The 12,601-nt window shown below is 51.2% G+C and overlaps 2 protein-coding genes across 2 annotated transcripts; both read left to right on the plus strand.

Moving 5' to 3' along the window:
- Positions 1-10,376: 10,376 nt before the first annotated feature.
- Positions 10,377-11,383, plus strand: LOC146769040 (histone H1.3-like). Its single transcript, XM_085640549.1, has one exon. The coding sequence runs from the start codon at positions 10,686-10,688 to the stop codon at positions 11,334-11,336; it is 651 nt and encodes a 216-aa protein (XP_085496675.1). The 5' UTR covers positions 10,377-10,685; the 3' UTR covers positions 11,337-11,383.
- A 709-nt stretch (positions 11,384-12,092) lies between these two features.
- Positions 12,093-12,553, plus strand: LOC146769041 (histone H3). Its single transcript, XM_085640550.1, has one exon. The coding sequence runs from the start codon at positions 12,093-12,095 to the stop codon at positions 12,501-12,503; it is 411 nt and encodes a 136-aa protein (XP_085496676.1). The 3' UTR covers positions 12,504-12,553.
- Positions 12,554-12,601: the final 48 nt, after the last annotated feature.

The raw sequence follows: 12,601 nt of genomic DNA on the forward strand, positions 1-12,601 counted from the left end.
CAAGGGGATGAAGTCGCACCTTCTACCCAGGGTTATGGAGCTCCGCGCAGGGTGAGATTTCAGGGTTCACCCCTGGATGGAAGTGTGAAAATAAAACACTTCACTTACTCAGGAAAGTGTATTTAACTCCTTTACAGTATCAGAACAGGGCCTGCAAGGCCTTGGGTTTGTTTCCAGCCTCCAGGCACCAGTTGTACTGATACTTGTGACACTTGGAGGTGTTATGCTTCAAGGGGATGAAGTCGCACCTTCTACCCAGGGTCATGGAGCTCCGCGCAGGGTAAGATTTCAGGGTTCACCCCTGGCTGGAGGTGTGAAAACAAATCACTTCACATACTCAGGAAAGTGTATTTCACTCCTTTACAGTATCAGAATAGGGCCTGCAATGCCTTGGGTGTGTTTCCAGCCTCCAGACACCAGTTTTACTGATACTGGTGACATTTGCAGGTGTTAGGCTTCAAGGGGATGAAGTCGCACCTTCTACCCAGGGTCATGGAGCTCCGCGCAGGGTTAGATTTCAGGGTTCACCCCTGGCTCAAGGTGTGAAAACAAAACACTTCACATACTCGGGAAAGTGTATTTAACTCCTTTACAGTATCAGGATAAGGCCTACAAGGCCTTGGGTGTGTTTCCAGCACCCAGGCACCAGTTTTACTGATGCTTGTGACGTTTGCAGGTGTTAGGCTTCAAGGGGATGAAGTCGCACCTTCTACCCAGGGTTATGGAGCTCCGCTCAGGGTGAGAATTCAGGGTTCACCCCTGGCTGGTGGTGTGAAAACAAAACACTTCACATACTCATTAAAGTGTATTTAACTCCTTTACAGTATCAGAATAGGACCTGCAATGCCTTGGGTGTGTTTCCAGCCTCCAGACTCCAGTTTTACTGATACTGGTGACATTTGCAGGTGTTAGGCTTCAAGGGGATGAAGTCGCAACTTCTACCCAGGGTTATGGAGCTCCGCGCAGGGTGAGATATCAGGGTTCACCCCTGGATGGAAGTGTGAAAATAAAACACTTCACTTACTCAGGAAAGTGTATTTAACTCATTTACAGTATCAGAACAAGGCCTGCAAGGCCTTGGGTTTGTTTCCAGCCTCCAGGCACCAGTTGTACTGATACTTGTGACACTTGGAGGTGTTATGCTTCAAGGGGATGAAGTCGCACCTTCTACCCAGGGTCATGGAGCTTCGCGCAGGGTAAGATTTCAGGGTTCACCCCTGGCTGGAGGTGTGAAAATAAAACACTTCACATACTCAGGAAAGTGTATTTAACTGCTTTACAGTATCACAATAAGGCCTGCAAGGCCTTGGGTGTGTTTCCAGCCTCCAGGCACCAGTTTTACTGATACTTGTGACATTTGCAGGTGTTAGGCTTCAAGGGGATGAAGTCGCACCTTCTACCCAGGGTTATGGAGCTCCGCGCAGGGTGAGATTTCAGGGTTCACCCCTGGATGGAAGTGTGAAAATAAAACACTTCACTTACTCAGGAAAGTGTATTTAACTCCTTTACAGTATCAGAACAAGGCCTGCAAGGCCTTGGGTTTGTTTCCAGCCTCCAGGCACCAGTTGTACTGATACTTGTGACACTTGGAGGTGTTATGCTTCAAGGGGATGAAGTCGCACCTTCTACCCAGGGTCATGGAGCTCCGCGCAGGGTGAGATTTCAGGCTTCACCCCTGGCTGGAGGTGTGAAAATAAAACACTTCACATACTCAGGAAAGTGTATTTAGCTGCTTTACAGTATCAGAATAAGGCCTGCAAGGCCTTGGGCCTACTTCCAGCCTCCTGGCACCAGTTTTACTGATACTTGTGACATTTGTAGGTGTTAGGCTTCAAGGGGATGAAGTTGCACCTTCTACCCAGGGTTATGGACCTTCGCGCAGGGTATGATTTCGGGTTTCAACCCTGGCTGGAGATGTGAAATCAAAACACTTCACAGACTCAGTAAAGAGTATTTAAGTCCTTCACAGTAACAGAACAAGGCCTGCAAGGCCTTTGGCCTGATTCCAGCCTCCTGGCACTAATTTACTGATACTTGTGACATTTGCAGGCGTTAGGCTTCAAGGGGACAAAGTCGCACCTTCTACCCGGGCTTATGGAGCTCCGCGCAGGGTGAGATATCAGGGTTCACCCCTGGCTGGAGGTGTGAAAATAAAGCACTTCACATACTCAGGAAAGTGTATTTAACTCCTTTAAAGTATCAGAATAATGCCTGCAAGGCCTTGGGTGTGTTTCCAGCCTCCAGGCACCAGTTTTACTGATAATTGTGACATTTGCCGGTGTTAGGCTTCATGGGGATGAAGTCGCACCTTCTACCCAGGGTTATGGAGCTCCGCGCAGGGTGAGAAGTCAGGGTTCACCCCTGGCTGGAGGTGTGAAAATAAAACACTTCACATACTCAGGAAAGTGTATTTAACTCCTTTACAGTATCAGAATAAGGCCTGCAAGGCCTTGGGTGTGTTTCCAGCATCCAGGCACCAGTTTTACTGATGCTTGTGACCTTTGCAGGTGTTAGGCTTCAAGGGGAGGAAGTCGCACCTTCTACCCAGGGTCATGGAGCTCCGCGCAGGGTTAGATTTCAGGGTTCACCCCTGGCTCAAGGTGTGAAAACAAAACACTTCACATACTCAGAAAAGTGTATTTAACTCCTTTACAGTATCAGGATAAGGCCTGCAAGGCCTTGGGTGTGTTTCCAGCACCCAGGCACCAGTTTTACTGATGCTTGTGACGTTTGCAGGTGTTAGGCTTCAAGGGGATGAAGTCGCACCTTCTACCCAGGGTTATGGAGCTCCGCTCAGGGTGAGAATTCAGGGTTCACCCCTGGCTGGTGGTGTGAAAACAAAACACTTCACATCCTCAGTAAAGTGTATTTAACTCCTTTACAGTATCAGAATAGGACCTGCAATGCCTTGGGTGTGTTTCCAGCCTCCAGACTCCAGTTTTACTGATGCTTGTGACATTTGCAGGTGTTAGGCTTCAAGGGGATGAAGTCGCAACTTCTACGCAGGGTTATGGAGCTCCGCGCAGGGTGAGAATTCAGGGTTCACCCCTGGCTGTTGGTGTGAAAACAAAACACTTTACATACTCAGTAAAGTGTATTTAACTCCTTCACAGTATCAGAACAAGGCCTGCAAGGCCTTGGGCCTACTTCCAGCCTCCTAGCACCAATTTACTGATACTTGTGACATTTGCAGGTGTTAGGCTTCAAGGGGATGAAGTTGCACCTTCTACCCAAGGTTATGGAGCTCCGCGCAGGGTGAGAATTCAGGGTTCACCCCTGGCTGTTGGTGTGAAAACAAAACACTTTACATACTCAGTAAAGTGTATTTAACTCCTTCACAGTATCAGAACAAGGCCTGCAAGGCCTTGGGCCTAATTCCAGCCTCCTGGCACCAATTTACTGATACTTGTGACATTTGCAGGTGTTAGGCTTCAAGGGGATAAAGTTGCACCTTCTACCCAAGGGTATGGAGCTCCGCGCAGGGTGAGATATCAGGGTTCAACCCTGGCTGGAGGTGTGAAAATAAAACACTTCACATACTCAGCAAAGTGTATTTAACTCCTTTACAGTATCAGAATAAGGCCTGCAAGGCCTTGGGTGTGTTTCCAGCATCCAGGAACCAGTTTTACTGATGCTTGTGACATTTGCAGGTGTTAGGCTTCAAGGGGATGAAGTCGCACCTTCTACCCAGGGTTATGGAGCTCCGCGCAGGGTGAGAATTCAGGGTTCACCCCTGGCTGTTGGTGTGAAAACAAAACACTTTACATACTCAGTAAAGTGTATTTAACTCCTTCACAGTATCAGAACAAGGCCTGCAAGGCCTTGGGCCTACTTCCAGCCTCCTAGCACCAATTTACTGATACTTGTGACATTTGCAGGTGTTAGGCTTCAAGGGGATGAAGTTGCACCTTCTACCCAAGGTTATGGAGCTCCGCGCAGGGTGAGAATTCAGGGTTCACCCCTGGCTGTTGGTGTGAAAACAAAACACTTTACATACTCAGTAAAGTGTATTTAACTCCTTCACAGTATCAGAACAAGGCCTGCAAGGCCTTGGGCCTAATTCCAGCCTCCTGGCACCAACTTACTGATACTTGTGACATTTGCAGGTGTTAGGCTTCAAGGGGATAAAGTTGCACCTTCTACCCAAGGGTATGGAGCTCCGCGCAGGGTGAGATATCAGGGTTCACCCCTGGCTGGAGGTGTGAAAATAAAACACTTCACATACTCAGGAAAGTGTATTTAACTCCTTTACAGTATCAGAATAAGGCCTGCAAGGCCTTGGGTGTGTTTCCAGCATCCAGGCACCAGTTTTACTGATGCTTGTGACATTTGCAGGTGTTAGGCTTCAAGGGGATGAAGTCGCACCTGCTACCCAGGGTTATGGAGCTCTGCGCAGGGTGAGAATTCAGGGTTCACCCCTGGCTGTTTGTGTGTAAACAAAACACTTCACATACTCAGTAAAGAGTATCTATCTCCTTCACAGTAACTGAACAAGGCCTGCAAGGCCTTGGGCCTAATTCCAGCCTCCAGACACCAGTTTTAATGATCCTTGTGACATTTGCAGGTGTTAGGCTTCAAGGGGAGGAAGTCGCACCTTCTACCCAGGGTCATGGAGCTCCGAGCAGGGTTAGATTTCAGGGTTCACCCCTGGCTCAAGGTGTGAAAACAAAACACTTCACATTCTCAGTAAAGTGTATTTAACTCCTTTACAGTATCAGAATAAGGCCTGCAAGGCCTTGGGTGTGTTTCCAGCATCCAGGAACCAGTTTTACTGATGCTTGTGACATTTGCAGGTGTTAGGCTTCAAGGGGATGAAGTCGCACCTTCTACCCAGGGTTATGGAGCTCCGCGCAGGGTGAGAATTCAGGGTTCACCCCTGGCTGTTGGTGTGAAAACAAAACACTTTACATACTCAGTAAAGTGTATTTAACTCCTTCACAGTATCAGAACAAGGCCTGCAAGGCCTTGGGCCTACTTCCAGCCTCCTAGCACCAATTTACTGATACTTGTGACATTTGCAGGTGTTAGGCTTCAAGGGGATGAAGTTGCACCTTCTACCCAAGGTTATGGAGCTCCGCGCAGGGTGAGAATTCAGGGTTCACCCCTGGCTGTTGGTGTGAAAACAAAACACTTTACATACTCAGTAAAGTGTATTTAACTCCTTCACAGTATCAGAACAAGGCCTGCAAGGCCTTGGGCCTAATTCCAGCCTCCTGGCACCAATTTACTGATACTTGTGACATTTGCAGGTGTTAGGCTTCAAGGGGATAAAGTTGCACCTTCTACCCAAGGGTATGGAGCTCCGCGCAGGGTGAGATATCAGGGTTCACCCCTGGCTGGAGGTGTGAAAATAAAACACTTCACATACTCAGGAAAGTGTATTTAACTCCTTTACAGTATCATAATAAGGCCTGCAAGGCCTTGGGTGTGTTTCCAGCATCCAGGCACCAGTTTTACTGATGCTTGTGACATTTGCAGGTGTTAGGCTTCAAGGGGATGAAGTCGCACCTTCTACCCAGGGTTATGGAGCTCTGCGCAGGGTGAGAATTCAGGGTTCACCCCTGGCTGTTTGTGTGTAAACAAAACACTTCACATACTCAGTAAAGAGTATCTATCTCCTTCACAGTAACTGAACAAGGCCTGCAAGGCCTTGGGCCTAATTCCAGCCTCCAGACACCAGTTTTAATGATCCTTGTGACATTTGCAGGTGTTAGGCTTCAAGGGGAGGAAGTCGCACCTTCTACCCAGGGTCATGGAGCTCCGCGCAGGGTTAGATTTCAGGGTTCACCCCTGGCTCAAGGTGTGAAAACAAAACACTTCACATTCTCAGTAAAGTGTATTTAACTCCTTTACAGTATCAGAATAGGACCTGCAATGCCTTGGGTGTGTTTCCAGCCTCCAGACACCAGTTTTACTGATACTGGTGACATTTGCAGGTGTTAGGCTTCAAGGGGATGAAGTCGCAACTTCTACCCAGCGTTATGGAGCTCCGCGCAGGGTGAGAATTCAGGGTTCACCCCTGGCTGTTGGTGTGAAAACAAAACACTTTACATACTCAGTAAAGTGTATTTAACTCCTTCACAGTATCATAACAAGGCCTGCAAGGCCTTGGGCCTAGTTCCAGCCTCCTAGCACCAATTTACTGATACTTGTGACATTTGCAGGTGTTAGGCTTCAAGGGGATAAAGTTGCACCTTCTACCCAAGGGTATGGAGCTCCGCGCAGGGTGAGATATCAGGGTTCACCCCTGGCTGGAGGTGTGAAAATAAAACACTTCACATACTCAGGAAAGTGTATTTAACTCCTTTACAGTATCAGAATAAGGCCTGCAAGGCCTTGGGCCTACTTCCAGCCTCCTGGCACCAGTTTTACTGATACTTGTGACATTTGCAGGTGTTAGGCTTCAAGGGGATAAAGTTGCACCTTCTACCCAAGGGTATGGAGCTCCGCGCAGGGTTAGATTTCAGGGTTCACCCCTGGCTCAAGGTGTGAAAACAAAACACTTCACATACTCAGGAAAGTGTATTTAACTCCTTTACAGTATCAGGATAAGGCCTGCAAGGCCTTGGGTGTGTTTCCAGCATCCAGGCACCAGTTTAACTGATGCTTGTGACATTTGCAGGTGTCAGGCTTCAAGGGGATGAAGTCGCACCTTCTACCCAGGGTTAAGGAGCTTTGCGCAGGGTAAGATTTCAGGGTTCACCGCTGGCTGGAGGTGTGAAAATAAAACACTTCACATACTCAGGAAAGCGTATTTAGCTCCTTTACAGTATCAGAATAAGGCCTACAAGGCCTTGGGTGTGTTTCCAGCCTCCAGGCACCAGTTTTACTGATACTTGAGACATTTGTAGGTGTTAGGCTTCAAGGGGATGAAGTCGCACCTTCTACCCAGGGTTATGGAGCTCCGCGCAGGGTAAGATTTCAGGCTTCACCCCTGGCTGGAGGTGTGAAAATAAAACACTTCAAATACTCAGGAAAGTGTATTTAGCTCCTTTACAGTATCAGAATAAGGCCTGCAAGGCCTTGGGCCTACTTCCAGCCTCCTGGCACCAGTTTTACTGATACTTGTGACATTTGCAGGTGTTAGGCTTCAAGAGGATGAAGTCGCACCTTCTACCCAGGGTCATGGAGCTTCGCGCAGGGTAAGATTTCAGGGTTCACCCCTGGCTGGAGGTGTGAAAATAAAACACTTCACATACTCAGGAAAGTGTATTTAACTGCTTTACAGTATCACAATAAGGCCTGCAAGGCCTTGGGTGTGTTTCCAGCCTCCAGGCACCAGTTTTACTGATACTTGTGACATTTGCAGGTGTTAGGCTTCAAGGGGATGAAGTCGCACCTTCTACCCAGGGTTATGGAGCTCCGCGCAGGGTAAGATTTCAGGGTTCACCCCAGGCTTGAGGTGTGAAAATAAAACACTTCACATACTCAGGAAAGTGTATTTAGCTGCTTTACAGTATCAGAACAAGGCCTACAAGGCCTTGGGCCTACTTTCAGCCTCCTGGCACCAGTTTTACTGATACTTGTGACATTTGCAGGTGTTAGGCTTCAAGGGGATGAAGTCGCACCTTCTACCCAGTGTCATGGAGCTCCGCGCAGGGTGAGATTTCTGGCTTCACCCCAGGCTTGAGGTGTGAAAATAAAACACTTCACATACTCAGGAAAGTGTATTTAACTGCTTTACAGTATCATAATAAGGCCTGCAAGGCCTTGGGTGTGTTTCCAGCCTCCAGACACCAGTTTTACTGATACTGGTGACATTTGCAGGTGTTAGGCTTCAAGGGGATGAAGTTGCACCTTCTACCCAAGGTTATGGAGCTCCGCGCAGGGTGAGAATTCAGGGTTCACCCCTGGCTGTTGGTGTGAAAACAAAACACTTTACATACTCAGTAAAGTGTATTTAACTCCTTCACAGTATCAGAACAAGGCCTGCAAGGCCTTGGGCCTAATTCCAGCCTCCTGGCACCAATTTACTGATACTTGTGACATTTGCAGGTGTTAGGCTTCAAGGGGATAAAGTTGCACCTTCTACCCAAGGGTATGGAGCTCCGCGCAGGGTGAGATATCAGGGTTCACCCCTGGCTGGAGGTGTGAAAATAAAACACTTCACATACTCAGGAAAGTGTATTTAACTCCTTTACAGTATCAGAATAAGGCCTGCAAGGCCTTGGGTGTGTTTCCAGCATCCAGGCACCAGTTTTACTGATGCTTGTGACATTTGCAGGTGTTAGGCTTCAAGGGGAAGAAGTCGCACCTTCTACCCATGGTCACGGAGCTCCGCGCAGGGTTAGATTTCAGGGTTCACCCCTGGCTCAAGGTGTGAAAATAAAACACTTCACATACTCAGGAAAGTGTATTTCACTCCTTTACAGTATCAGAATAGGGCCTGCAATGCCTTGGGTGTGTTTCCAGCCTCCAGACACCAGTTTTACTGATACTGGTGACATTTGCAGGTGTTAGGCTTCAAGGGGAAGAAGTCGCACCTTCTACCCAGGGTCATGGAGCTCCGCGCAGGGTTAGATTTCAGGGTTCACCCCTGGCTCAAGGTGTGAAAACAAAACACTTCACATACTCAGGAAAGTGTATTTAACTCCTTTACAGTATCAAGATAAGGCCTGCAAGGCCCTGGGTGTGTTTCCAGCATCCAGGCACCAGTTTTACTGATGCTTGTGACGTTTGCAGGTGTTAGGCTTCAAGGGGATGAAGTCGCACCTTCTACCCAGGGTTATGGATCTCCGCGCAGGGTGAGAATTCAGGGTTCACCCCTGGCTGGTGGTGTGAAAACAAAACACTTCACATCCTCAGTAAAGTGTATTTAACTCCTTTACAGTATCAGAATAGGACCTGCAATGCCTTGGGTGTGTTTCCAGCCTCCAGACTCCAGTTTTACTGATACTGGTGACATTTGCAGGTGTTAGGCTTCAAGGGGATGAAGTCGCAACTTCTACCCAGGGTTATGGAGCTCCGCGCAGGGTGAGAATTCAGGGTTCACCCCTGGCTGTTGGTGTGAAAATAAAACACCTCACATTCTCAGGAAAGTGTATTTAGCTCCTTTACAGTATCAGAATATGGCCTGCAAGGCCTTGGGCCTACTTCCAGCCTCCTGGCACCAGTTGTACTGATACTTGTGACATTTGTAGGTGTTAGGCTTCAAGGGGATGAAGTCGCACCTTCTACCCAGGGTCATGGAGCTCCGCGCAGGGTGAGATTTCAGGGTTCACCCCTGGATGGAGGTGTGACTATGTGGAGTGTTTTGTTTTCACACCTCCAGCCAGGCATGAACCCTGAAATCTCACCCTGCGCGGAGCTCCTCAACCCTGTGTAGAAGGTGCAACTTCATCCCCTTGAAGCTGTACACCTCCAAATGTCACACATATTACTAAAACAGGTACCTGGAAGCTAGGGATGGGCCGGAGATCCTGAAGGCTAAGATCTGATACTGGGACTGGTGTTCATGTACGTTCTGGACTATGTGAAGTGTTCTGTTTTCTTCCCCTACCTCCGTCCAAATTAGCAGCAGGCCTCGATCAGGCTACAGGGCGCAGAATATCATTTCTGGTCTCAGGTCTCCCTCGTGATATACCATTGGATTCAGGAGTGGTCCCCACTCCAGCGATAGGGCTCAGTAGAACAGTTGTAGTCACATGCCTCACTCTGTACTGTACTATTCAGTTCCGCAGTGGGCCTCCCCCCGGTCATAGGCTCAGCGTCTGACATACAGTAACTCACTCTGTCTACAGATGTCACCTCAGACGTACACCTAGCTCCAGCTTTAAAAATCAGCTCAGTAGAGTGCCTCCATGCCGGTACTGGGGTCACCATTTCAGGTGCATTCCCACCCTCTGCTCTCACTTGGGGTGTTTTTAAACATGTAGGCCTAACTCGGCCGCCTTCCTTCGTTGTGTCACTGTATTTATTTTATTTAGTCTGCGCCCGCCTCCTCTGGCTCGGCGCTCGGCAGTGAATGCCCTCTGCCTGCATGTGAAGCTGCCAGCACACGGCCGCCTGGTGATGCATGCGAGGCCGGAGCCAGGGCCGTGCCCCGCTGCTTGTAAAAGGCCTCCGGTTGCGCCCCCCCCAGCCGTGGGTGCCACAGCCGAGGGTGCAGGCGCCGGGCTGGGGGCTCCCTGGCATTGTTTCCACCCCGCGCTCGGCCGGCGGAGCCCTGTGTTACTTCGGCCCGTTCCAGAACGCGCTCCCCGCGGCCCCCGCAGCCCCACTGTGACGCCGCAGGGCCCGCTCCCTGCAGGAGCCCCCTCCCTCCCGCGGGCCGCCGCTCCCGGCCGCAGGAGGCGAGAGTGGACCGGGGAAAAGGGGCCGGGAGCCCGGGATTTCAGGCATGGAGGCGTCCGCCGTCGGGGGAGCGCCGAGTCTCCCCGCGGATCACAAGCCAGGGACGAGGGGTGGATCCGAAACGGGGGCAGGCCCGGGAGAGGGCCGAAGCTGGGCTCCTGGTCATACATGTGTGGAAGCGCGTGTTTAACTGATTGTGCTTTAAAACGTGGATAATCGGAAGGTAGGAAACACAAAAGTCAGCTCGGAGCAGAGAGCCGAGTGTGCCTCGCAGAGCCCTGTCTGCTCGCGACCAATCAGAGGCTGGCTCCTCCCTGTATATATTCACGGGGCTCGGGCCGAGAGGGACATTTCTGTTCTGTGACAGCGCCCGCGCCGAGACTTGCATTGCAATGGCCGAAACCGCTCCAGCCGCCGCGGCGCCTCCCGCTGAGGTCGCCCCCAAGAAGAAGCAGCAGAAGAAGACAGCGGGGGCCTCCAAGGCCAAGAAGCCTTCCGGCCCCAGCGTGGCCGATCTGATCTTGAAGGTGGTGACCGCCTCTGCCGAGAGGAAGGGAGTCTCCCTGTCGGCCATGAAGAAGGGGCTGATCGCCGAGGGCTACGATGTGGACAAGAACAAGAGCCGGGTCAAGGCCTCCGTCAAGAGCCTGGTCAGCAAAGGCGCCCTGGCCCAGCTGAAGGGCACCGGGGCCTCCGGATCCTTCAAGGTGAACAAGAAGCAGCTGGAGGGCAAGAAGGCGGCCAAGAAGGCGGCCGCCAAGACCAAGAAACCAGCGGCCAAGAAAGCTGCCCCTGCTGCCAAGAAGCCCAAAAAGGCTCCCGCGGGGGTCAAGAAGAGCCCGAAGAAGGTCAAGAAGCCAGCGGCAGCAAAGAGCCCCAAGAAGCCCAAGGCTGCCCCCGCCAAGAAGGCTGCCAAGAGCCCAGCGAAAGCCAAGGCGGCGAAGCCCAAAGTGGCCAAGAAAAGCCCTGCCAAGGTAGTCAAACCCAAGGCAGCCAAGCCCAAAGCAGCCAAGCCCAAGAAGGCAGCGCCCAAGAAGAAGTAAGGGCTTGCACCGAGACACTGCAAACACAACGGCTCTTTTAAGAGCCATCCACCCGGTCTAGAAGAGAGCTTGTTCACCCCCACCCTTTCACCCCGCGTGCACACTTCTCAATAATAATAAACGGCACAGTAAATCCCTAGCGCACCTTTACACACGCGAGTGCCGTGTGTGATCTTGGTCATATGAACGGCTCTTTTGGTGCTGCGTGGATTGGAATCTTTATAACAAAGAAAGAAGGGGGTCTGGGAGTTATTAGACCTCAGTTTATAATAAATGTGAGATAACGTGTGCCTTGGTGCTTTCACTGTATCCGGGCAGACTCGAAGTGGTGTCTGCATAAAGCAGACGATTGTGAACGTGAAATCGAGCGCAGTCAACGGCGGCGTGTTCCAGGGTGACCAAGGGCGGTACACTTAAAACATCCTGGTCTCCTCGCCCAGTTGATCGGGGGCGAGTGGTTCGTGTGACTACAAATGAGTGGATGGACACGGAGACAAAGGTTGACCGAAGCGCGGGCTTCGGCTCCAACGTACATCGTCCAATCGGAGGGTGTCTTTTTCTCCACAGCTCATTGGAGAGGCAGGCTACAGCCTCCGGTTGAGTAGCCAATCGTTGCACACCGCGGGCTGTTTTCAAACCTGGGGCGGTCGCTTCAGCCAACCAGAGCAGCCCTCCGTCTTCGAGTGCATAAATAGGGCTCTTGCCTGCTCGAACTCCATTCTTCCTCGCTCGTCGTTGAGAGAGACCGCTCCCGCCATGGCCCGCACCAAGCAGACAGCCCGCAAGTCCACCGGCGGCAAAGCGCCTCGCAAGCAGCTGGCCACCAAGGCTGCCCGCAAGAGCGCCCCTGCCACCGGTGGAGTCAAGAAGCCTCACCGCTACCGACCCGGCACTGTGGCTCTCCGCGAGATCCGCCGCTACCAGAAGTCCACCGAGCTCCTCATCCGCAAGCTGCCCTTCCAGCGCTTGGTGAGGGAGATCGCCCAGGACTTCAAGACCGACCTGCGCTTCCAGAGCTCCGCCGTCATGGCCCTGCAAGAGGCCAGCGAGGCCTACCTGGTCGGGCTCTTCGAGGACACCAACCTGTGCGCCATCCACGCCAAGAGGGTGACCATCATGCCCAAGGACATCCAGCTGGCCCGTCGCATCCGAGGCGAGAGGGCCTAAGGAGACACCGACCCGAACAACCACCACAACGGCTCTTTTAAGGGCCACCACCCTGTCACCTACGAGCTTCTCTTATCTGCCATGTTCTACAGGTGTGG

Source organism: Triturus cristatus, unplaced genomic scaffold, assembly GCF_964204655.1.
Source record: "Triturus cristatus unplaced genomic scaffold, aTriCri1.1 SCAFFOLD_486, whole genome shotgun sequence".
Classification (NCBI taxonomy): Eukaryota; Metazoa; Chordata; class Amphibia; order Caudata; family Salamandridae; genus Triturus; species Triturus cristatus.